Source organism: Melozone crissalis, unplaced genomic scaffold, assembly GCF_028551555.1.
Source record: "Melozone crissalis strain CALT ecotype California unplaced genomic scaffold, PUWL_Pcris_2 ptg000027l_1, whole genome shotgun sequence".
Classification (NCBI taxonomy): domain Eukaryota; kingdom Metazoa; phylum Chordata; class Aves; order Passeriformes; family Passerellidae; genus Melozone; species Melozone crissalis.
In genome coordinates, this window is record NW_026535805.1 from 8,355,021 (window position 1) to 8,382,513 (window position 27,493).

General features: G+C 37.1%; 1 protein-coding gene across 1 annotated transcript in view; it reads right to left on the bottom strand.

Annotated features, from left to right (window-relative positions):
• Positions 1 to 3,571: 3,571 nt before the first annotated feature.
• Positions 3,572 to 27,493, bottom strand: part of LRPPRC (leucine rich pentatricopeptide repeat containing) — a 78,848-nt gene continuing 54,926 nt past the window's right edge. The window contains exons 28-38 of the mRNA XM_054280472.1: positions 26,264 to 26,406; positions 26,072 to 26,153; positions 22,129 to 22,249; positions 18,367 to 18,455; positions 14,964 to 15,168; positions 12,817 to 12,956; positions 12,539 to 12,654; positions 9,686 to 9,760; positions 8,075 to 8,159; positions 5,365 to 5,507; positions 3,572 to 4,083 (exon numbers count right to left, since the gene is read on the bottom strand). Coding sequence (XP_054136447.1) covers positions 4,027 to 4,083; positions 5,365 to 5,507; positions 8,075 to 8,159; positions 9,686 to 9,760; positions 12,539 to 12,654; positions 12,817 to 12,956; positions 14,964 to 15,168; positions 18,367 to 18,455; positions 22,129 to 22,249; positions 26,072 to 26,153; positions 26,264 to 26,406 — 1,256 coding nt within the window. The 3' untranslated portion in view covers positions 3,572 to 4,026. The remainder of the gene's footprint in view (positions 4,084 to 5,364; positions 5,508 to 8,074; positions 8,160 to 9,685; positions 9,761 to 12,538; positions 12,655 to 12,816; positions 12,957 to 14,963; positions 15,169 to 18,366; positions 18,456 to 22,128; positions 22,250 to 26,071; positions 26,154 to 26,263; positions 26,407 to 27,493) is intronic.

Consider the following 27,493-nt stretch of genomic DNA (forward strand, 5'->3'; position numbering starts at 1 on the left):
GAGTCACTAACTTAGACGGATATTGGGTTTCCTCTGATTATTGATTCACAGAAGCACTGGCAAACCACCACATTCTGGAAGCAGGCCATTCTGGAAAGGAAATACTTTTTGGCAGTTAGCTTACACAGAAATTATGAGACTAATTTTAAGAAATGCAGAGAAATATCTGCTAAAAAAAAAAGGCTATATTCAATTACAGTCTCAGCTTTTTCTTACATGCTTACTTTTTTCACCTTTACAGTAAAAATAAACCAGTGCAGGAAACTGGACATTCTTTCTAGATGCTGACAGATTTCTCACACTGAGCAGTGAGACCTCCTGGTCACATCTATCACTTCTGTCACTGTCTCCTCGGCTGTGTTCCTGGGGAGTCCAGAAGCATCACGTGTTCAAAGCAAAGCACTAAATCCAGTAGTACCCTGGTGAACACACTACCAGTCTATTCCTTTGTCAGTATGTGCACTCATGATCCTCCTTTCACAGTTATGATTCTCCCTTGTCATGTAAACTGCAGCTGGAATCCTGCTGACTCAGGCATTCCATCTATAAAAGCCCTCTGACTCTCACTGCCAGAGTCACAATCCCTTCAGCTACCCCATTTTCAACAGTGGGAACATATTAAGGAAGTGTGAAGACAGCTACTAACCTACCAAGCTGCAATTCTTGCCATCAAAAAGGGTCTCAGGAGACAATGAGTTGAACAAAGTGTTTTAGTAGATAAGGATAAAACCATAGCATGTAATTATTATGCTGCAAATGACTACATCGGTAGCTAACGAGGAAACTTTTCCTGTCTTGATCTCAAAAGCCCCAAAGCCCCTTGCTCCTGCCCATAATGTGGTAAGAGGCAAGCCCATAATGTGGTGCAGGGCACAGAAGTGAGATTAAGTCATGTCAATTCAGGCAGCAAGCTTTTCCCAGTCCTCTCAACCCCAATCAAGACACACGATTATGCAAACACACACACACTCCCACAATTTGCTTTCTACAGTAACATGTCAGGTCACGGCATGTCAGCAGGCTCTCTGCTTCCCACGGAGGCCTCTGCAAAGGCATGCTCCCATCTCACAGACACTGCACCTGGTCTGGATCTTGCACAATCCCAGTTATCCACTAGCTGGTGGCAAATAATTCTATCCTGCTTTAAAGGGGTGCATGCTGTGGTCAGTGTGCCAGAGTGCGTTTGCTCTCAGGACCAGTAAATCACCGTGACAAGTTCACAAGGCTGCCATTCTGCATTTTCTCATCTTACAGGTTTCTCTCTTTGAAGAGGAGGAAATAATGAAACCGCCTACTTATTTGGTAAAGAAATGCCAACCTTCTAAACTGCACTTTTCTTCATGCTTGAAATGGCCGAGTCTCAGCACAACGATGAACAAGAAATATTATCATTTCAAGCGTGCTCTTGAAGAGTCGGCACAAATGCCAATTCTGCAAAACCCTCCCGGTATAACCTTGTTTCAGACTGAGATGATTGTGTCCCAGAGTGGCACAAATCCCTCATTGGCCCACATTTTAAAGACAGGAGAGACTGCACTTCTGTGTGTAATCATCCCTTAACTGCACATGAAACACTTACTGGAACAGGAAATCCAAAAGTATTATCACAACAGCAGCCCATCCTTTGAATAATCTCCTTCTTCCCATCTCTGCCACAGACACAGGCTGGGCTCCTGAGTCCAGGCTATTCCAATGGGATCCCAAATGGTCAGCATGTCCTTTAGCTCATTTCCCTGTCCCTGCTGCCATGAAACCCTGGTTCTGTTTGGTCTCATGTTCCTGCAGCGCCTCACTGATGTTTAATGGGCTCCAGAGCCGGCTTGCTCAGCCCACGACTTTCCATGAGCTCACTCAAAAGGCAATTTTGGAGCTGAAAACAATTTCACTTACACTCCTCAGTTACAGGCTATCAAATGTACTTATTATCTCTGTAACTGCAGCAATTACAGGGCATGGTTCTGGCTGAGAAGCAAACCAGCTAGAAGAAAAATGGACAGATGTTAACTAGCACCAATCCTGCACGGTCAGACCCCACCGTGGGCACTAGCAACACAGCCCTGCATCCGGCTGTGGCCCTGTGTGCTGCCCTCCTGCCTCAGAGGGCAGAATCTGCAAACATGACCCCCTGGCATCACAACACAGACCACTGATAGGTGCAGTACCTGATCCACAGCCTCATGAGACTTCACCTCCTTGTCAAATGGGAGTTCAGATCCACAGATCTGCTGTTAACTTCCTCTGTGGTGACCTGGTGTTTGCTTCAAGTAATATTGTCTTCCTTAATCCATGTGTTAGCTCAGCTCCAGCTGCATCTGTGCCCATTTCCTCGAGTTACGCTCAGCTGTGACTCCACTTACAGGAACGCGGCTACTGCTGTGAAATGGAGAGATTCATGAGATGACCTCTAAAAACAAGAGCTGTGGCACCAGAGAAAGGGTTGCCAACTAGTTGACACAGTCTTCAATTATGCTGCTATTACATTGAAACACATGTAATGTAGCTGCAGCTTTAGAAAAAAGAACCATCTCCATTTGTGAAATGAAATAAACTGAGTCCTGCCTAGGCTTGCTTTCAGATAGGGCACACAACCATTAGGCTGTGAATGAAATTTCAGACGTTAATGCCTTATCTTGACAAGGCAGGAACAAAGGGTGCGAGGCGGTTCGAGGCACGTAGCCGCCGTGTGCTGTCGAGTCGACGCTCGCAGAGTGATGAAGGTCACTGCAAAACCACGCCACCGAGGAGGCAGACACTGCTTGCACTCATCCAGCTTACCTGGAGAACAAAATTTACCCCTCTCCCCCTCCTGATCAGTGAAGCCTCATTTTTAAACGACAGCAGGATTTTTCTGTGCATTTCTTAATATAATAATTAATTAAACTGGGAGTTTAACTTTAAAAAAATTGAGTCTGAATTTCTTTCTTTGACCATACAAGTCTTGCAAAATTTTGCCAAAACCTTGAACTTACACATGAATTTTTAATTACCACAATTTTGCCTATGTGGGAAAACCTAAGAAAGATATCTCAGTTAAGATATGGCTGAAAATTTAAGGATTAATAAACAAAGCTGAAATGCACAGAAACAATCTTTCATTTCAGTAAAACCTGTTTGAGGTACTCAGCAGGCAACATATTCCATTTGCAATACCAATGTGCACATTTGTGAGTTTCCATAATGCACAGTTTCCATTCCATAATGGATGTATTTTCTACCTAATATTTAATCTTTGTAACTTAGACATGTCTTATTTTCATGATCACACAACTCTGGGCTCTAAAATATCATCTCAGAATAGTTGTTCTCCCACATTCCTTCAAATAAAGAATGCCCACCAGTCTCCCAGCAAGTAGAAATTGCTACCCCTGCAAAGAATAGGTACTGCTTTGATGTTTTCATGGATATGGAGTTCTTGTATCCATAAAATTAACTGGACTAAGAGTTATGAGAATGAAATGCTATATGACTACAACACACAAGGCTAGTATAAAAGGTGAAAGTATTTTGTCTTTACATATAATATCCAATATCCTACCAAGACACTTAACACAAGAAAGTACAATTAAGAAAGTACAATTAAGAGAAAACTTAAAAAAATTGTTTATTTTCTGTGTAGATACAGCTGAATCCTGAAGATGATGTTCTTCACCCTCATATTTTCACCCCAAAGTACAGTGACCAGGCAAAGAACAAGGACAAGACAGTCTCCTTCAGTTAAAGTTCTGTACCCCTCTAGCAATTTTCTTGATATACATATATCTGACAAATCAACAGAGGCAAAAAACCAGTTGAGTTTACAGCAGATCATACATCAAAATGGAAATATCTGACAGGGCTGCACCTTGATATTTCATTAGCAATTTTAACAGCATTTCCATTAATAAACGTTTCTACCAACTGCAGTTACGGAAAGTGATGTTAATCACAGATTTAAATTAAAAATTACACATAACATGCTTTTTAAAGTTTTTATTGAGTGTAGTATTTAAACAATTTCATAAACAACTAAATCATAAAACCGTCTGTTCATGATGCTGCCGATCTTCTATTCCTCCATTTTTCCACATAGACCTTGAGAGGCTCCTATAAACAGAGTGGAATAAACAAGTTCAACCTTGTTTCAGCTGAGAAGTTACTAATTCTGAACAAAGTCTCACGTCCTGACAAAATCTATTATTCTCTGTCATGCAAAACTAGATCTGTATTGAAGTCTGTATAATTAGGAGAAATACCAGAGAGAGTGAATAAAAGGAAAAGGAAAACCTTGCCAAAAATGCATAATGAAGCTTCTATTACTAAATGCAATAATATAATCAATTTCATTTTAAAATGAAAATACTTTTTAACTTCAATCTGCAATTGTGTCAAAAAAATTGAAACGTTTTTAAAGATCAAGCTGCATTAGAGAAAAATTGAACATGGAATGAATCATTCCACTGACTTGGAAAAAACACTCTTATTTTCACTAGCTACATATAAGAAACACATTCTATGTTTTAAATTTATAGTCCAAACAAAAATTCAGACTATAAACTATGTAAAGCTGCAGAAAAAACCCACCATAATCATTGAAAGAGTAAACTAAATATTTTGCGCCAAAATTTTCTCCAACTCTTTCCAAATTAAAAATCACATTTATCATGAAGCAATATAGAGAAACAGTATATAGCCAGTTTTCACCAAATTACAGAACATTTTTTTAGAATATAAAAAGTGATGAGAAAATTGCAATAAAAGGTTTGCTTAGGGAATGGAAAAGAGAATGTCTTCAAAATCTGCCTAGCAAAAATGGTAGTGGTAAACTATTAGTCAAAGGAATGATGCAGAACTATTTGCAATCTTCACAGATTTAATATCATGCTGTTTGTCACCCTCAAGTAATATGTTTTTGCACAGTGCATAGGTATCTTGGCAGGGCAGCTAGAAGCAAAGCTGCAACAGAAAAATAATTCCTACAGTTCTAAAATTCCATCTTACTAGCTCAGCAACTTATACTAGACACAAAACACTAATTAATGAAAACTAGAAGCCATTAATTGTTACTGAAGCACAATTTCTGCACGCCTTTTCAAGTCCAATTGCTTAGAAAAATGCCCCAAGGAGATTTGATAAAGGTACACCTGTAGATGAGTGCCTGATAAGGAGGCAGTTTAAATATCATAAGCCCCAAGGGATTTTATTTCCTCAAGTCAAATCCAATGCAAGATTACCACAGCTCCCACAACACCCAGGACTTCACACATTACCTCCTTTGAGGAATCTCTGCAGAGACCTAGTCCCTATGTAATTATTCATGCAATTTGTTTTATTAATATTGAACATACACAAGTCTGAAGCTCTATTTCTTAATTAGGAAATACTCACAGGGGGTTCAGTGAAAGGGACAGGCTCTCCTACTTTCTTCAGAAAAGTTGCTAAAGATTTCAAAGCGATCTCGTGCAGCTCTACATTCTTCGCTTTTGCTTTCTCATACGTAGCCTTTACAGAAGCAACATCCCCATCCAATTCTGAGGAAAAAAATAGAACCCAAAAAATCTCAATGGTTACTTGTTTCTCTTTCCACCTGTTTTCACTCATGCTTAACCATCGACTGCTGCTCAGACATTTGCTTGAGAAGCATTGGGATGAAACTGAAGCGACCCCTGACAGTTTCACTGCTGTCCCCAGGGTCCTAGAAGCAGTACAACAGCTCCCAGCACCTTGTAAACACCAAGGAAGTCATCATGTCCAGTTAAACTCATTCTGTTGCCTGGGAGGGAGAACACAAACACCTGCAGTATGGGAGCTGTCTCAGGTTTTACTTGTTCACATTTGGAAACATCATCTTCGCAACCACAGGAGCTATAAAAGCAATGGTTCATAAAGGAAAAAAAAAAAGCTTTGTGCAGAAATGGATAGCCTGTGTCCCTTTCTCATGAGAAAGAGCTTCCCACTCACATCTGGCAAGTGGCTGAGCTCCTTTTTTAATGTGGGAGGCTACTGCAAAAACTGCATGAAATGACAGCTTAATGAAAGCATAGAAATTGTTAACTTTCTACAACTTTAAAATAGATTTATTGTATGGGAAACACCAACAAAAAGAGCTAATACTTAGATTGCATTTAATGGACCACACAATCGTGATTTTACATATTTCTTTTTTCTAAAAGGTATGCAGCAAAGGATTGTGCATCTCACCAGACTGAAGGAAAGCTAGCCCTGGCAGTGGCTCTCATCTCAGGACAAGGACAGGAGTAAAGGTCCTTTTATTTGTTCCATCATGGATGCCTGACAGATGATCAAGCTTCTTTCAGCTGTGATCTATGTTCTACTATATCTTTGCTAAACACAAACAATTATAATTTTATTTGCCCATTTTTTTGTTAATTAGAAACAGTTACCAATTGTGGTAATAACAATCCTCTGCCATGTTTCATAGCCTTTTCTAATTAAAAATAACAATGGCTTGAAAGGAGAAAATTTTTGAGTGAAGAAATTAATGTGAATACAGGGTTGGATTTGGTGCAAAAAAAGAAAGCATGTTTGAAAGTTTACTACTAACTTTAAAATTAAAAAAACCCAGCAACTTTTATTTAAAAGATCTTATTTCTACCCCTCATAGTTAGAGCACAATCTAAGCCTTCTCATTTTCAGTTGGGCTAAATATTTTGCTGATGATTCCTTTAATGGTCAAATGATCAATGTCTCATACAGGCAAGATGCTTGCACAGAATGACCTAGGAACAGCTTTTAAAACTCTTCATGCTGGTACTGAGTGTCTCCTCTAGAACCTGCTAGGAACCAGGTACATCTCTGCCTGAAGAGAGTACAGCAAGCATCTGTTCATACAGAGTGTAGCTTCACTGTTCAATACACTCTAACCACTGTTGTGGGTGTAGCAGAGCAAGTGGCTGATTCTCTGCAATCTCTTTATGAAACTGCTCTACCATCATGCAGTTAGGAAGGACAGTGAAAAGTTTAGCTTACTTACAGAATTTTTACTGAAGTTAAAGCAGCAGAGGACTAATGACAGCATAAAGCAGCAAGTACAGTGCTGGTGACAAAAGGGCAATTTTTTGTTTCATGAAAACATGTTAAAAAACATACCCTGCTGTGAACCTGAACCTATCTGTTACAGGGCTAAACAATTTTGGTAGTGATTGCTCTTAGCAATATTACTAAGCAAGCAAATTTTCTAAGTTGGATAACACATCAGCATTTCTACAACTTGATACAAATAAGTATGTTTGTATTCCTTTAACACCATATCTTTGAAGTGTTTGAAGTGTTTTACCTAATTATTCCTATTTATCTCCTCTGTGATAGACTGGTACACAAAGGCTTCTGTCCTTGTTCTTTTTTGCTTGTAACACATGTGAAAAGGATTTACTCACTGTTATAAAACTGGAGGACAGTATTAGAGTACAAAAGGCAAAGGACTCTACAGCACAGAGATGCCAGTGTTGCCAAAGGAGCTGTTTGTCCTAGTTTTTCAAGAGTGAGCCTTGCAAATAAACATGCATAAACAAAAAACTTGACTTTTTTAGAGGTGGTCTCTTCTGACTTCAGCTACAAAGAGAACTGATAAGTATTTCAACTATTTATGTAAATTCAAATGCAGACATCTGGAATACTAACTTTGGCTACATTATAAGATGTATAAATAATTTACACTAATAACAATAAGATCGTTTCACATTACTGACTGAACACATCACTTATGATTGTGAAACATACACACGCACACATAAAAGGAACCAATATTACTACATGTTTTGGGGAGAAAAAAGCTAAATTCATTTTAAAAGTCATTCATTTCTACAGCATTTTTCCTCATGGGTTAGGATGGATTCTTTCTTATTCCATGAAGCCTCTACTTAAGGTTCTAAGTAAAGGATTCATGGCTTGTGTCAGCTGGTTGCTCTTTCATCCTAACAGCCAGGACAGCATACAGACCCAACAGACTGAAACAAGAAAAACCTCAGATAACCCCTGCACCTCTTTATGACTTGAACTGTAAAGTAAGGGCTTGCATGACCTTTCTGAATGTCTCCAGAGCTCTCACTAAAACACTGTTCCAAGGAGCACTGCTTACCATAACATCTCAAGAGGTACCGGTACACCACTGCTGGATCAAGATGCTCAGGAATCAGTTCCACAAGTGCCTCAATCCTCTTGGCCTGTGAGATTCAATGCACATACAAAAAAACCCATGAATTTGAAATCTTAAAGAACAAAATGAAGTCACCAAATTCAGAACAGTGATTGCACAGTTTTAAAGTGAAATAAACTGTACTGGTAACAAAGAATAGACTGTGTGACTCAAAGTATGTACAATAATTTCCTTCCCAAAATTTTGCAGATATGAAAATTAGGCATAAAATGCAATTAATGCAATACAGATCTAAAATCTATACTCAAGAATCCTAAACATTAGTGTCTTTTTTTTTCTTCAAGTAGACAATTAATGCATCAATAAGAATATGGCAAGATTACAACCAATTTAGGAAAACTGCAAAACACTCAGCATCCTTCAATGACCCAGAGGTCAATGGCAGCAATGATCAATGCTTAAAAGGAGTCAGATCACTAACTGAAGTGCTTAAATTTGGAACCTCCTTCCCTCAGCCTCTGATTGCAGTTTAAAAAATTCTTAGGTTTTAAATTAAAAGCAGTTTATTGAAATGAAGAACATCTTTATCATACACTACCGACTTTGATGTGTTAGTAAAATTTCAGCTTGATGAGCTGGGAAACTTAGACATTTTTAGTTCCTTCTTATAGACACCAAACAATAGTGTTTATCACATTATATTTATCATCATCACTTCAAGAGAAGACCTTTAAATCTACTAGTATTTAATGCAATTCCCACAAAACATAAATGTGCATTTGACTAATTTGAAAAAAAAATTACGCTAGTTTGTGTGCTAGATGTTCCTGATGCTGCTCCTCTATGAAAGAGAAATCCATATGGTTTTGCTTGGGTGTGTATTTCAGGGTTTTTTGGTTGTTGTTCAATGTTGGGTTTGAGGGGTGGGGGTTTGATTTTTTTAGTGCGTTCTAAGTTTTTTTTTGTGTGGGTTGGAGTTTCTTTGTTGGCCTTTGGATTTGTATTTTATTTGTTTTGGGGTTATTCTGTTTACTTTAAGGGGGCAATAGGAGGAGGGAAGGACAGGAGTAGAGCAAGCATATAAACAGCATTTCAAATTACAGGGAATGAGGACAAAGCCAGGAATCTAAACAGATGCTCCAACTAGATACATGTCCAAACCACCATACCAAGTAATATGAAATGTGTCTTTTAATGTAAACACAGAGGCATTTGATCAGAGAGAGGCTGAGGTTTTAACTTGCATTTGTATTTGTACAAGGTAGCCAATAAAATAAGGACCTTCAGATTGTGAAACTGAAATGGATAATGCAGTAAAACATTCTAAGCACAATGTTTGCAGGATGTACAGTGTAACATAGAAAATGCAGGAAATAACCGAAACAATAGAAAAGTATTAAGTACACTCTCCTTTCCATCATGCTCCATGATGTAAACTGTTCTTTAAATATAACCAGCTCTGCAAATTAACCTCCCCCCTCCTCAAGAAACCCAGTAAAGCTGTCAACTGTGAAGTTCAAAACCCTTTAACAAAGGTTGATGAACTAGTATTTTGCAACATATGAAATTGTATACATGAAAAAAATATTGTACCTGTCCAGGTTGAGATGCTGATCTAGCCAAAAAACGCCCTAAGGTTCTCTTCTCCTGAACTATTCCACCCCACCTCTGAAGACAAAGAAATGATTAATGTAGCAGACATAAGTAGGTTACTGTTAAACAAAATTACCAAGGTGAAAGTTTCCAATTACAGATGCTTAAAACAATATACTAACATATTACCAATTTATAAGGTAAATAATTGAATATTAGGTTGACAAGAAAACAAAAAAAACCAACCACAAACCAAGTTCATTTAATGCACTTCATTGGTAAACATTTTTTAAATGGTAGGGATAAAGTTTGTTTAAAACAATAGGGGAAAGAATTAAACTAATACTTCAAATATACCACAAAAACGAGGTTTAGGACTGCAAAAGAATGAAAAAGAGAAACACTATTCCTCTCCAATTATACTGCCAAGCATTCACAAGTGAGCTAGGGATCATAAGGTTAATTATACATTTAATAAGGTGTCAGGGAGATAACTGCTCGTTTCTTTATAAAAATTAAAATGTACAAAGCAAGTTCTCTTTAAAGTATAATTACCTACACTTATGCATACAAAGGACTGATTTCAATCTCTCTATTTTATAAAAGGCTTTAGCTGCAATAGACAGGGTTTGAGAAAGAGAAGTTGAACTTAAAAAAGTTTGAGACAGACCAGATAAAAATCAAAAATTGATCTTACTTTAAAAACAAGGACAAAATAAAATATACAAGACAATATTAAGTGTGTGTTCCTCAAAGGTGTCAGTGTTAGAATGCTTAAAAATGCAGAGTGTGGTTTTTTTACCAGCTGTGTGATATCAGCACCAAAATGCACAGGAAAAAGAGAATATTGTGCATATGAAAACACATACTATGATTTTCCTGTATTCAACTAGTATTGTAGACATTTGCAAACAAGAAAATTTGAGTTATGCCATTATGAATATTCTGTTGAAGTAATATGTTTACAAGCTCTTTAAAGTCCAGGTGAAAAGGTGTGAAGGTTCCCTCCTTTAGGCAAACAGACAAGAAGTGCCTTTATGGTGCTAAATAGGGGAAAAACACTGCTGAGAGAAACTTGCAATATTTTGTTACCAGTTCTAGCCATTCTCACCTACTGCCAGTAACTGCTCTGACAGGAAAGAGTCTAGTATGAGAAATATTATCCACAGCTCCCTTTCATGCTGAAATATCAAATCCCTTCCGACTCTCATCAGTAAAAGCATTCTCCCTCCAGACAGTAACAGACACTGCAGCTGCTCCATAAACTTTTAAATAGACTCTTAGATGCATTTCTGAAACCATGGAGTCTTCATGTATATACTAATATTTTAGATTACAAGCAAAGTAGTTTATTTAGATTGTTGTTTAATTTCCAAAATATAACAATGCAGAGTGACTATTCCTATCCTCCAGTTGGTGGATTCCAATTAGTGAAACACTTGATCCACATAGCAGTCACAAATGTTTAACCCAGCTCAAAGTTTTTCCTGAGTCATAAAATCCCCTATTTTTCTCCTAGACACAGAAGTTATAACTCAAGCTTACCTGTAAATATCCACTTATAACAAGGTATTTTTAAATTGTCCATTAAGATACAATGTATACAAGGTTATTTCAAGTATGCTATAGAGCCATTAATTTAATTCCAACAGTTAGATGCTCTTGTAGCAAGTTTCAGGAATATATACATGTATATTATTCCATGTTTTGGAAAATTTTAGGAATAGTATCATTTTACTTAAAAATGAAAAAAACCTTATCTTCACAAAAGAAAAAAAGTACCCAATTTTCATTTACTCATTCCATTTCAAGGAAAGAGCAATCAAAGAGCAATCAATAAATCAGAAAGAGTGGAATAACTCGAGAATTTTTTGCATTTTGATGTTTCAAGCTATATAGCAAGAGGGTTTTATGGCAAAATTGTAGTCTCCTTTTCATTTAATATTCAGATCACCAGTTAGGCAAAGCCCTGCACAAAGTAAGGGAATTACAAGGAATACACCCTCACACTGCAGCAGAAGTAACAGAACAGCTTTGTTGGTAGTGTCTTGGAATATCATAAAATATGTCATGGATAAAGCAGAGCTTTTTCTTTAAGAGTTTAAAACACTTGGGCACTGGTAAATGAGTAGCATGCACTATCAGGAGATGATAAGAGGCCCTGATTTGAGGCAGGAGCCTATGCACACATTAGTCTGACTGCTGGACTGTCACCTGCTTGGATGAGCCTCCTGACAGAGCCTGCTCCCAGCACCCACAGCTCATCCCACCTCTTGCTTGGCTTGTCTTTAGCTTGGCACAAATGCAGCTGTCTCAACTCCTAACTTAGCTGAGACTGTGACCCAGAGACCAGCATTTGGGGTTTAATGCATCTGTGACAACTAGAAAGCAAATTCAGCTCTTAATCAACCCTGAATACAATATATACAATATTACAGCCAAGTGAAGTAAAGTCCATGACAAGCAATTATTGCCTGCTTGTTTTGCAAACTGTACAGCTGTAAGATATCGTGTTTACAGCACTTAGGAAATTAGGTGAGAAGTTGCAAGGAAATAGTTTGCAAGAAGCAACTGACATCTAACAGAGAACTTGGAGAAAAAAATATGTGCAATATACAAATACTTCCTTTATTCCCTTCATGTTACTGGAAGACAAAAACCACCCCTGACTCTGGCATGCACTGCTACCCTCAGCACTAGAGCATGAGCCCATGGTTTAGTGTAAAGGGTGCACAGCTACTCACACTGTAATTCAAATGCATCCCAGCAGCTGCACAACATCACTTTGTGACAATTTCTCAGTTAACCTTTGGAGAGCTCTAAGCATTTCTGTTCCTCTTGTTATGTCATTACCTGTATCAACGATCTGGCATCATCCACTCTGCCTGCAGTGATATACTGAAGGAAAAGATCTGTGACAGGTCTGTACATTCCACACTGACTGGCCACTCGTTCTGCCATCGCACCAACTGCAAAATGATGAGAACATGAGGAAAAGGTTGCATTGAAAAGCTGCTATTGTAAACTTAACAGGCATGATTTATGCTGACTGAGCAAGTTTTATGTGCAATAGCTCTTTCATAACACCTCTGTTGAGTCAGAATATTTAAATATCATTGCAATTAACTTACATTTTTCCAAAGCTGGTTCTAATCCTTCCTCAGACACCTTTCTTAACAAATAGGAAATACTTCTGACAGCTTGATCAGGATTCTGTGCACCAGAGATAAGCAGAGGCTCAAGGTATTTCACAGCAGCATCAAGGTCATTGCTAGGAAGAGAGATTGAACTGGCTCAGTTTCTGAAATCAAGATTTCTAAACCTAAAGAAGCAATTAAAATGAAGTTTTTGTTTTCTACATCAAGTTTGTATTTACCAGGAATAGCTGATGAAAAAACATTGACCAAAAAAAATTATCCACTCAGATATTGTAAACGTGAAACAATTTATGACTGAATGAATAAATCAATTAATAAGTCATTTCAAATAGCCTTTGACCTGTGCAAAGTTTAGGTATTTTGGACACACTTTATGCCTCATTAAGAAAGAAGAGTTCAGCACTCTGCTTTAGGAAAATGCGTCCTGCAAATCTAGAAGGTAAAATCTAAACATTAACAGAGGGTATCTGAATAATTAATGCATGTAACTTAAGTATTTTTATGCAATGTAATTAATTATTTACCTGATTTTTCCATGCCTGCCCTTTTGGATGCAAAAGACAATACTAAATGTCATTTGGTCATTACATCAATTTGCTTTTAATCTTAAGGCTTAAATACAGCAAATGCTCATAAAATAATGCAAGAAGTATTCACCAAAGTGTAAACTCTACTTCCAGCTTTCTAAAAAGTTCAAATGACAACATCTCTTACCAGTCCACTGTAAAACCTAATTAAATTGAAAGAGAAAACTGAGCACAACGAATGCTTTTAGGTGAAGCAGCAATGCAGCACATGTAAAAGCTATAAAAAATGCTTTGAAAACTGAATCAGAAACACAGAACTACCAAAAAATGAACATTGTATTGGAAATATCAGTAAGAATCTGTTTTTCAGAGTTATAAAGATAGAGATTACAAGGTATTTAAGAATATATAGGGTGCATATTATTTACACTGCTCAGTCTTTTCGTACATGAAGTTAGTTTTGGTATGGGAAAAGTTGGTGCTCTACCTGCATGCAAATTTATTTATTTATCCTTGTCACCAAACTCCATCTTAAGAGCACAGCCTGATTTTGCCACACTTTTATGACACGGAAATAGAGGAAAATAGGCATATTATAACACAAATAATGAAGTGTGTCTCCCATCTGAAGCATTTCATTTACATTGAAGTCCATGCACTAGAACTATGTGCCAAGGACCACTGGGATCTGCTCCCTGTGGCCTGGCATGCCTGAGGCAACCAGGAATCTGTGATGTACTACAGAGCTCTACAGCTTTCCTGCCAAGTCAGGCACAGGAGGTCCACCCAACAAAACTAGTTTGAAATGAAACAACAGAATATGGAGGATTCCTGAAGACTGGTCCCTGCAAAGTGTAGTGGAGAAGCTGACCTTGCTCTCTCTCCTCCAGGTGCTTCCTCGTGCAGTTTTACACACAAAGGATAAACCAGCACAGTACTAATGTATCAACTAAACCTGAAATGCACACAGAGCACAATACTAAACAAACAGCTGAATCACAGGATACTAGGAAGTGTGGGGATAACTATGATAACTAAACTGTGGCCTAAAGCATCAGCCAAGCTTTTTTAGTTCTTACTGGAAAGATCTCACTCCACAGATACACATCTTGCTTTCACATTTTGAAGGCAAAGACAATAAGAGTTCAAGAATATACTGCCATTTCAACTGCTGGAACAGGTAGTAGATTTTTCTTTCCAACAAACAACAACAACAACAAAATATATTTAGTATATAAATATATAATCTCTGGGTGCCAAGTTTGAATAAGTAATTCCATTTTACCTTCAGACTTCATAGAGCTTGTGATCTAACACCGAGGAAACACTTTACATGCACATTGGAACAAAGGTATCAAATTACAGCACCAAAAAAGACCTTAATGCTTCACAATTATTATATCTCTATTTCATTAAATTTCCAACCCCAAATTTGTATGGGAGACAATACCAGAACAGAACTGCACACTATACTCAACTAGAATTTCAACATCTGGGACACTGTAAAAATGGAACAGAATGAAATGGATAATGCAAGAGATTTCCCAGCACATTGCAGAAAAGAATTAAATACACAGTCCTAGAAATACTTACCTTTTTGTATGAGCCAATGCAATTGCATTAGAGATTAGTGAGTCAGGTAAACGAATGGATTTGGTGACATCTCCCAGGATGTTTTCAAGTACTTGCAGGCTCTTTACATCTCCTTTTTCTGCCAGGGCCTGAATGAGAGCAGTAGCTGCTGCTCTAGCAGGCAACACACCACCGTCAAGCATTCCTTTTAAAACAGCCAAGGCATCTAACAATGGTAAAGAAATAAGGGAAATAGAAATCAGACTTTAGTTCAGAAAGCACCATGCTGCTGGTATCATTAATCCTACCCATTAAAAATAAGTACAGAAAAAAAATTCTTTAAGCCCTGCAATCACTAGAGTGAATTCTAACTTGAATACATATACACAAACAAAAACTTTCAACAATAATTTAGGTTGAAAGGCTGTAATATCTCATAATAAGAAGTATTAAGCTACTTTCAACATTGAAATAATTTGTTTTTAACCAGCTCAAGGAAAGCAGGTGTGTCATAAACATCCTCTCTTATGATTTTGAAGTCCTGACTCTTTTCTTCCCTAAACCGCAATCAATTTCCTTTACTAAAAACAAAAAATGTCGTATATTTAAGAATAAATATAGCCTAAAAATGTAGTCCATTACAGAAACTGATGAATTACAACACTGAGATTTCTCTTTTTAAGTGTGCATGAAAGCTTTGTTTCCCCAAATTTAATTTTTAAATAGAATTATGGGATACAAGTTTCCTTGCAAGAACCAAAACCAAGAACTCAACACTTACCTCAGAAACTCCTAAGATTATAGCAATTACATGTTAAAAACACACAAGGTCAATCTCCTGTCCATCTGCCACAAATTCCCCAAACCCACAGCTGATGAAGTCACCCCTGTTTCTCCTAGCAGAATTCTTGTCAGTTTATATTATCCATGAGCAAACACATACAGAAAGACATGCCCCTCTGGTAAAAATCTCTTATTCCTTACCAGCACAGGCAGGATTAATCACAGATGATAATTATAATACCAAGGGATAACACTCCTAGCATAATATACACCCACATGAACTCCACAGCATTGCCATTCCAATTCAATATGCAGGTACTGCAGAAATCAAGTACTACCCTTTACATGAGAGGAAGCAAAAAACATCCTTTATGCTTAGGCTTCCTTCACAGGAAGTTTTTTTTTCTGCCCCATATTCTTCTTTTTAGGGAAAATAAGGAGCAATACGTGGGGGGGAGGAAGATTCACAACATTTAACAAGTAATCTCAGAACACATGCCAAGTTCAAATTCTCTCCTAACTAGGTGCAGGCCTCCCTCTAGCACAAAGTGCAACCTGCCTTCTCAAGAACAAGGACAGAGAAAGATTTGAAAGCTGCGTATGTGCAGAACTACTGCAAGAAGTAAGGTACTAGTAGCATAGTGGGTAATTCTGCAGGTAACTATATGCTTGTGGAAACCAACCATGCATCTTTCAAAATAAACTTCTATAAACTCTGCGAATTTCCTACCACGAAACTCAAGTTCTGACTGTAACTTGGTTTTTACCAAGTTCTTGCTAGAAGATATCAGAGCTCTTAGGAGTACACTTTAGTACCTCCAGAAAACCTTTTAACTGCACCACATTACACAGCAAAGAATGCTGATGAACTAAATGATGTATGTAAGTGGTAAAAGCAAGCAGGTTTTACAGAAATGAAAGCCACCACAGGATGTAGGTCAAATGGACCTCACCAACAAAAGACTACAAAAACACCATGCCAAAAATGTTTTGGGTAATCTGTGAGCCTTAGAAAATGACCTGTATGGCTGAAATACTCAGTAACTTGCATTTTCAAGGCTTCACTTAGACAAAGACAAGTAGTATATCTCAAATTAAAATAGAAACAAGGATTAAATGCAACTATTCAATAAAATTGTTAGATAAAGCTTGTTCAATGCATAAGATATAAGAAAATATAATTTTGCAAAGTAATGTAATTCCACAAGATTGAGAAACTTTGCATTGTGCAAAAAGTGAGATTTTTAGAGTACAACAAGGACGAGAGTTGATGTAATACGATTTAGTATGCTAGCTAAAAGAACCCCAGTGCAAGAGACTAGCAGGATACAGAAACATCACTGATGTTCTGAAGAAGGGAAGACTTTTCATGGGCAATATTCAGGAAGAACTGGTAAAATTTATGGCATATTAGAGAAGAAAGCAGAGAAGATTTATGATAATAAAATCAGACAGGAAAGTCAGGTGAAGGCCTTGAAAGCAGCAAAAAAAGATCTGCCAAGAGCAAAAGGAGCAATGGCATTCATCACAAATACTTCAGTGGATGACACCTGCCAATGACATGAAACTGGAGACTGAATGAGGAAGAAGACAGGTTTATCACCCACAGGAAACAAAGAGTACAAGTGAGAAGACGTGTCCAAATGCTCATCTTGAGTATTTTAATGTAACTGATATTACATGGGTATGAGTTACTAGCACAGCTATGTATGACAGAATTAACTAAAATGTAATAATGATAGAATCAAAAGTGGATTTTCTGAATTTGTACATAGTTGCTTTAATGCTTAAAGGTACTGACAAAAATATGTATCAACACTGTACTTAGGCTTGCATGGAGATAAAAGACATTGCCCTGCACGTACAACTACCTGCATGCAGAGTTTTCCTCCATCACAACACTTCTACAGCCCAACTACATAAGTAGGACATAACTCTCTGGAGCTGATCTCTAGGCTGCAAAGCAGCCAATGCTGAGGACTAAAATAAAACAACTGTAAACTTTATGCACCATCTTGTTGGGTACCCTTACGTACTCTTCAGCCACCATTTTCTTCACTATCATCGTTACATTAAAAAGGAAACCAAACAGAGTATTTTGTTACTGTTGGTATTGAGAACTATTAAAAAGTATTTGATTAAGTTTTTAAATCAATATTATAATCATTTAGTTCACAATCATGCACATTTAACAGTCAATTTAACTCATCTGGTATCTCACACAACCAACACAATATGCAAGAAACAACTGCTGGGAATTGTTTCAGATGCTCTAAAGTATGTTAATTTCCAAAGCAAAATGACTTGTGCTGTGAATTTTAACGCACTTGAAAGCCTGTACTTTCTCTCGTTCTGGAGCACAAATTTTGCATGTCTGAAGAGCTGTGATTCATCTTAAGAAAACCCATCTTGTGTTAAATGGAATGGAAACTGGACTAAGTGGTCAAATGACAAGTACATTCATATTCAAGCTGTATTATAAATGCATGTACAGTAATTTACGTCTCTCAGCTACCACAAAAGGCTCTTGATAAGCAGGTAATTTGCTAAATGGACTCCTTTATCCAAGTATTCGAAGGGCGTTACAAGAAAAATCTGCAGAGGCATTAATGTGACGTAAAGGTCAAGCATTGTGACATACCTTTCAAATAATCCCGCCTAACTTGCGATATGATGAGGAGGCTGCTGGCAGCACTGTTCAGTGTGAAGCCCTTGATGTGGGTCTCAGCACTAAAAGAAGCAGACATTTAGAAAGGAATTACTGACATGCTTCTGATACGATAATAAATGGTTGAGCACCAAGGTGAAATTATAAAAACTACTGTTCGTATGTTAAAAATATTGCTGCAAAATATCGACCTGGAGACAGCTTTTGTGTTATCCTGTCAATGGTTATAGAAGGATAATTTTTTTTTGCATTCTGACAGATGACAAAGTTGGAAGTGAGCAACAAAAGAAACAAAGTACAAGATTTTTTTTAAACAATCGGTTCAGATTCTTGAATGCTGACATATTAGATGACTAAAATAACTGCATGCCCTGCATTGTTCTGTTGTATCCTAAGCTGGATACTTTTTCTTCTTTTTTCAATAGTCACCATAATTATAAAATATAAAACTATTCTTTCAGCAATAAAAATGAAACATTTATTTTCAGCACTGTATATTTTAAACATAAACTAAAGCATATTATGAACTAACACCATATCATTTGGTTGATTAATTTTCAAATTTCTGTCATCTAGATGTATACAGGTTTTAAAGCGAACATCCTACATTTGCTGCCTTAGCCACATTAAAATTGTATTTCGCTTATCAATTCCTTGTCTCCTGTAATACAAAACTTCATGTAAGTAGAGCAAAGACAGCCTTTACTTCAGTAACCCTGCTAAAGCTTTGCTAACACTCTGGAAATTAGTCAAGAGAGACTAACCAGCAATCACATCGGTCTTGTACTACAAAATGTTCCTGCTCCTAAATGACATATAGCCAAGCCCCATTTTTAATATATAAGGATAACTTTACAAATGTTCATTTCTAGATTACAAAATCTCCACAGAGCAAAGGGGGGCATTGCCATTTACCATATCAGCAATCAAGATAAACCTCACTGATCATCTTGTGGCAAACAACTGAGCAGCCTACCTACTTGAACTTAGGGGCTGAGCGGATTGGGAGGTAAGCAGGGTCATTGCTAAATTGTTCTCCTCAATCCCAAGAAAATCCTTCACATTGCACACAATATGACTATCCTCTCAGTCACTTTCAGCCTCCCAGGCTCACAAATGCAGTCACTGGACTCGGGATTTTCTTCCTCTCCCAACCAATCCCCTTAATCCCTGCCTAAGCACCCACTGCTCAGTTCCGCCTTTTTTTTTTCCTTTTGTCCCATCTGTCAAAGCCCTTAAGTCAACAATTCATGCATGAGACTGTAAATTACATATAACAAAGGATTTACTTTCTCCAATCTTCCAATCTTTAGTGTGATTAAATAGATGTTAGCTACTATTACAGAACTAATCCATCATTCCAATACTCCTAAATTTCTATTTAAAACTTCTTGGACTAAATGCAGTAAATATTCCTCAAAACAGTTCTAGAATGTGAAAGCAACTACACTTGGGTTGACCAACAGATCAGTAATGTTCTGGGATGCCTGGTGTTTGCTTCTTTCAAAGGCAGTGTAGGAGTGCTATTTACTTCTCCCACATCACTTTCTCATGGAAGTTTTTCAGTTCAGGTAACAGAGGGATATTTTGAAGTTATTGGATGTTTTAAAATTATTTAAAAAGTAGTTATTTTGTTGCCTATGCTAATGTGCACAGTAAGACTATCTATGTATTATTTACCTTTCAAATTTGGCTTCAAACAGTAAAATGAGTAATTTGTATCTAAATTAAGGTAGCTTTCCTATATTTTATGAAAATATTAGGAGCTGCACAAGTTTCAGACGACCACACACATTTAGGCTTTGTAGGAGTAATCTCTTTTTAGTATGAGGCTGGAAAAATTCTGAAGCATCCAGTAATGTGTGCTGTACAGATTTGTTAGTCCTCAATCACAGGCACGCACACCATCACTTTCTCTATTTCAGTGAATTACTTAGAACTTAAAAGCTTTTAAAAATGCTTAATATAAGCATAATTTTGTTACTAGCAAAAAAGCCCCACAGATATGCCATGAACACGATCAATATGAAGCATTTTCTGTCTTGATGCAACAGTAAGCTGTCAGAAGCTTCTCAGATTGTCATTATTTGGCATTTCTAAGCTACAAGATGGAGTAGGAGAGTTGTGAAAAGCAGCAGGGTTAGATCATAGTTGGCTTTGACCAGCAACCAAGAAGAAAATCTCTTATAAAATCCTGTTACTTTACTCCTAAACATCTCAAACTTCAGAGGCTTAACACATCTCTGACCTTTTCAGTCTTTCAAATTATTTTTTCCCCTGAATTTTGAATTTATGTACTACACTTATCTAAACACTTATCTAAAGTGACTAATCTGAATCCCTGAAATACTAGGAACAAACCACCACCTTCTTTCTTCTTTTCCAGTAATTTTGCAAATTACTGCTGGAATTATGCACTACTTTGTGCATCTTCTTTACAACTGTTTGAGCTGTAGAGCAGGAAAGCAGTGTATCCATGTACAAATCTTCAGTACAATGTTTCAAGATTCTTCCCTGAAGAACGTTCTAATACATTTTTATATACTTGAGTATTTTCTCTGAAACAAACTATCTAAATTTTATCAGCGTTCTTTGTACTCCCTAACACATCTCTCCTCCATCTTCTATTGGCAAAGATTTATCAGTTACTTACATTACAGGGAGATCAATTTGATAAACTGATTTAGTTTTCTCTAATATAAGCCATATATCCTGCAGGCACAAACATTATTTATCATAAAGCCCAGTTGCTGAGAGTTATTTGCAAAAGGACTATTTGTTCTTCTGAAAGCAGAACTCCAACACTTTTTCAATGAAAGACATTTCTCCAATCTAAACACTTTTAAAGAAAACATTAAAATAATCAATATCATCTTACACTAGACTGTTCCTGGACATCAGAAACTAATTTGGCTCTAAAAACTTTTTACAGTACTCTATACATTAGGTAATTCACCTACAGGCATTCTCAAATCCACTGTATTCATTCAGCGAGCACACTTGATGACAATCACCAGTCTTGTTTTAGTTGAATAAATTGAAAGACTTAAAACCCTTAAACCTAAATTCTTGTTCTTCTGAACTCTACACTGACAAGTCAGAACACTTCAAAGCCTATAACCTGACCAGAACACACATTACAGGCAATCATTAAAGCAAGGGCTGTATCATACAACTCACTAAAGGTTAATTCGATTCCTTTCCTTCCAATAACTTGTGACAGCAGGTTGGATTTATTTCACAAGTGTAAGAGTTGGATCTAAGGTTTATGGTCATCTCTTAGCCACTGGCATCACAGTCAAACGTACCATTTTGCATTTGGCAGGCAGCCAGCTGCCAGGGAGTGTGGGCAGGGTAAGACAGCAGCAGGGACAGGCATTCAGGGGAAGGCTCACAGGCAGCTAAGTGAAGGAATCTTGTCTGTTTGGATATTGCTCTAAAGAGGAAAAGGCAGACTGCCAGAAGCGTAGACTTTCAACTCTGATGCCAAGTAGATTTGTTCAGATTGCTATTTGAAATGAGTTATTAGCAATACACACTGTCACTCTAGTACCTTTTTAAAAATGTGGCGTATCGCCCTATGAAACACTGGTGTGTTTCTTACCACAGCTCCTAATCACTAGTCATGACCTGCTTTCCCATTAAAAGATAAGGACTCACCTGAAAATGATCCAGAAATTCTTTAAGCCCTCCCTCTAAGGCAATAAAAGTGCCCCAAACAAAGAAAAGCCTTACATGCGTTTCACATCAAGGGCTTCTTCAAGACAATCCTGTGTTAACAGCGCTTTTACAAGGATGTCACAGCAATGAGAATGAGACTCGTCCTTCTGCATTCTCTTGAAAATACTGTAGGCCTCTAAAAAAGAGTAAGAAAGCCAAAAGGAAATGTCATACTGCAAGAACATGGATCACAGAAAGAAATCACCTGTTCACTGAAAAAGGTCTATCCTAAATTTATGTATCTTTTGCTTACATCTTTAAGCCCAGAGCTGCAAATCACAGCTTGCTCAGAACTGCCTGTATATAAAAAATCAAGATACACTTCTACAGGAGAAAAAGTTTGCCACTGCTCTTCCTTTATATGTGGCTGTTGCTTCAATATCAACACAGCTGGTTAGAAGGGGAAGACTCAGGATTTTTAAAGCAACACCTAATTCTGGGGTATGCAGTTACAGTGTCTGGTGCATGATCACAACAGCATTTAACAAATAATATAGGAGGCGATTCCAATATGGGGAGATCAGATTATTTGGCTACGACAAGATTTATACAAAACATACAATTTACAAATATACAGATATTTAGCAAGTAAACTACACTGCATTTGTTTGACTGATTAACAGTTTTATTTCATGCATTCACAATAACTGTCAGTGTATGAAAAGATGTTACCAAAAAGGGGGAAAAAATGATAAGCACAGTTTTCAGTCATTTATTTTTCTGAAACAAGATTATGCAGCTATAAACATGCAGCTAGAACTGCCATCCACGCTGTAACATATGCTAGAAAGCTGTGTTAAGAACCATAAATGATCTTTTACATCCTAACAGTGACTGCATGTTTATTTTAATGACTCCTGAAGTAATTCCTTTGCTAGTTCAAATCACAGCCACAGTAACCCTTAAAACTTATCAGAAACAGTTGGACTATCACCACAAATTTCACAGATAAGCATTAAGCTTTTTTCTTTTACTTTGAAAGTAAAGATGAAGACAACTCATTTGAATCTTAATGTCATAAGAAGCATTATACTAATTGCACTTAGTACAGCGTGTTATGGAATTTTAATCAAAACTGTTGGTATGCCTTTCAGTGTGCATCTTAACTTCTTTAGCCAACAAGCATACACAAAAAGCTCCTGTACTGCAGGCAAAGAAATGGTTATGCATAAAATTTATTATTTACATCACACAGACTCCTACACCAAGTTAATAATTAGAATTACCACAGCCATTCATAATCTACTCCGTATGCTTGAAACATTGTTAAATGTATATATATGTGTGAAGAGAGATAAAGGGTAACAGCATCTCAGTAAAGATTAAATTAACTTCCGTGTATTTCAGTTTCACAAGAGAGTCTGACATTACAAGAGTGATTGCACTGCCAACCAAAAGAGCAATGGAACAACAACAGGACCACATAAGAAAGGTCCTGAAATCCTCCCCCACTTTTACTTAGAGGTCTGAAGTTAGTTTGGCCTGTAGCAATGTGATTGATGAACTCTCTTGCCTGCTCAGATGCTGATCACTGGATCCACTGCTCTGAAAGCTGAGGTAGTAGCAGACCAGCAACCACATTCAACAAAAACAATGCCCCTCTGACTGGTACAAATGCAACTAATGATTTACAAAAATGTAGCTGACTGATGATAGGTTTGGCCTTTCTGCTCATAAATGTCTGTTTGAATTCTATTTTTTTTAATGACAAAATTTCCTTATGTTTTCCTACAAAAGCTCTGCTGTCTTCAGACTGAACTAAGATTTCACCCTGTGTTTAAATATCACTTTAATCAGTTGGGTACAGAAATGGACCTGGCCCCTAGTGGTCAAGATGTCAGGCATATGTTACGAACAATTGTCACAGTCCATAACATGTAAGATCTCCTTCTACAAGGAAATGTATTTAATTTTCAGGTTTTTCTGTAATGACTGCTTCAACGAAGAATTAAAAATATTTCTATCAATTTTGTTGTGTATGTCAGTCCTATGATAATCCTGTTCAGATTTTTTTCTCAACTTTATTTTGCATGTTTGAAGTATACCTAGATCAATCTTGAATTAAGACATATCCCTGATCAGGAATTATCAGCTTATTACTTCTTCAGATGGCATCTAAAATTATTAAAATATATTAGCATTCAAAAGAGAAATTTCTTGGTTTCAAAATCATATTGTGCTATACCAGCTATTTCAAGCAGAGAGATTTGTTAGAAAAGTGACAACTTGCCAAGAAAGTCTCACTTCTCAAGACAGTCAAATCTGTTTCAGTAATTGTGACTGTTTGGGATATGTGTTACACGATCCCCTAGAGTCAAGTTCTCACACTGAGAAATCAAGACAAAGATGAAAATATGACTTTGCATAAATCAAGCACTTTGGAGAACAGATTATCAAAACGTGTCAGACTTGGAAAGTTCACTGAATAGTTACATAACAAGATTGAGTTAATCTTTTTCCCATCAGAAAGCTGCCCCATTACATTCACACCAAAATTACATGATACTGTTATATAAAAAAAGCAACAACTCAGTTTTTTTAGGTTTTTTCTAAGGCCAAGAGAACAGCTTTCCAAGATAAATTGTTTTCCAACATAGTTGGAACATTTTTTCCCCTTCATTTCTAATAGCTCTTGACCACCTTCTCTCAAATATTGCACCTTTAAATAAAAGAATATGCAGAAGTGATTTATTGCTATGTTCAATATCTGAAGTCATCACAGAAGTATTATTTTATATTTCTGTTTTAAACTAGTCTCCCTGTCAAGTCTAAGGCAGCTATTTAGTTTCCTCCTGCTCTTCACTTGATCATTTATGATACCAAAGGCACAGGACACTTTCCTAGTGAAAATGTCATGAAGTACATTCCCTTGATTTCATCTGATTTTCAATGACAACATTTCTTCATTTCTCATCTTTTTATGATACCCAACAGTTACCAGCATGAAGAATTTCCTGAAAACATGATGTCTGCCACAATACATGATTCTTAATTTCATACACATAACATGGTACTGCACCACCAGTGTGCAGAATGTCCAGACTCAACTTTGGACTACTTATCTAAATAAACTGAATATTTAGACTGAGTAACTCTAGATGGTAATTTCACTAACAATGTAAGTTAAATGTCTGAATGACTGATACATTCTTCTGTTAAAACTCAGAGCATAAAAATCTGTGTCCAACCCATAATATATACTGATTACACTTAAGAGAAGAAAATTACTAGGTGTCTTGCATTTATAAATCTTCCTCATTCCGCAAATATAATTTTTAAACCTACTGAATTCTATTTTCTATACAGCTTTCAAGTAAGGTGCCTATTTATTTACTATAGTATAAACGAAGAAAATATGTATTTCCAGAACATTCAAGTGCTCTGCACCCTGGAAAATAACAGAAATGAACTGATTGGGACCAAGGCTCTTCTCAGTGGGGCAGAGCAATAGGACAAGAGGCAATGGGCAGAAACTGATGCACAGGAGGTTTCCCCTAAATATGACTTGTGCTGGTGACTGAACACTGGAACAGATTCCCAGAGAGGTGTTGGAGTCTCATCACTGGAGATATTCGAGGATCCTGTTCCATGTGCTCAAGGGTGACACTGCCTGAGCAAAAAGGCTGGACCACATGATCCACCTTTCCAAGCTGAGGTATTCAGAGATTCTGTGATTTCCTCCCCATTTTGTAAGGCCCAGTAAAGCTATTTCTTCTACTGTCACTCTGCTTTGGGATGAGATAGACAGGAATGGATTTCCAATGATTAATCACAGACCAAATCAAAGGAATGGCACTGAAATACACTCTGCTCTTCTATATACAAAGGCAAAGGTCCATGCAGAAATTAGTTCTGTTTTTAGCAGAGACTGGGAAGTTTGCACAGAAGAGCTCTGCAGTTAATTAAAACCTTAAAATTAACATGGCAGGGGAAAAACCCACAATGGATTTCAGTTTACCTTTTGCTTTATTTTTCTTGCAAAGCATCTGTATTTTCAGTTCTTCCCCAGTAGAAGCACTGCTGCTATCTTCAGGCCTATCCTTTAAAAGAAGCAAACATTTCAAGTACTGCAATGATATCTGTTAGTTTTTTTAATAAGAAGAAATATATTCATAAGTGTTGTTAACTAGGAAAGTTAAACTCCACTTACCTTAGGTATCTCAAATGGAACAACCTGACCATTTTTCTCAAATATATCAGCAAGTAAAATTAGTGTCTTCTCACGAGGAACAATATTTTCTTCTTGAATTTTAGTCCAAATAGCTTCAGCCTTTCCCCAGTCCTTATTGCTGTCTGAAACAAGATAAAAATCTTCAGATAAAAGCACATTTAGAATATGCATGCATATCTAAGGTAATTCAAAATTATGTCTTTGGAAAATAATCCATCAATTAATAATGTAAATCAATTAATCATGTACTTCTGCTTCATACAACCATCAGTTTGAAGTTTCAAACTATTTTAATACCTAGAGGATGCCAGAAAAACCCCCCAATGATTGTATGGATTTTCAGATAAATGAGAAATCAGCTCAAAAGTAGTGCAGAAGTGATCATCCCAGCTCATCAGTTCTATTGTTCTAGACTGTTCATTTAAATTTATATATGCATCACTGTACATACTGCAAATAAACAGAAATCTGGACTTCATGTAAGAAAATGCTTAGCTGTCATCTAACTACCTACAGCATGTGCTTTCCTGTTGCCTTTACATTTTCTAGCTTTGCAGCCACTAACTGTGAAGCACTGATGACTCTCAGTCACTATTGATTTACACCCTGGTAAAAATGAGCTCTTTAAAGCAGGAACATCCTTCTCAATAAACTGCCTTGGCACTTCATTCAAATCAGGTTTTGCTCTCCTGCTATGCATGCAAATCCTGTAAATTTTTCACCGACTCTTCAGGAGTCGGTCTCTCCTCACAAGTGCACAGCAAAGGGCAGAAGGTGACATTTGACAGCTACAGCAATGGAGTATTGGAGAATGATCAAATCCTGGATCAGGCTGTTCAGAAAGGCTCTCTGATCTCCACTGCTGAAGGCACCCAAACCTTAGCTAAACAGGCTTTGATGTGATCTGACTTTGGAGCTATCTTAACTTCAGGAAAACTCCTGAGGTTTCACCCAGTATAAATTATTCTGTGATAATCAAATCCTTGTTTTCAGCTTTTTTGATTACTGCCCGGACTAGATGGCAGGGTTTTCTTTATACGCTTAAAATAGATCTGAAGTTATGGTTTTGGTACACAATGACAGTCCTGCTGTAGTTGTGCATGGGGCAGCTTTGATAGGTAATCTAAAATGGTTGAAAGCAGGATTATGCATGGCTTTTGTCTTTCATGGTGACAGAAACCCACAAATGTTTTTCCACTTCTTTGAATA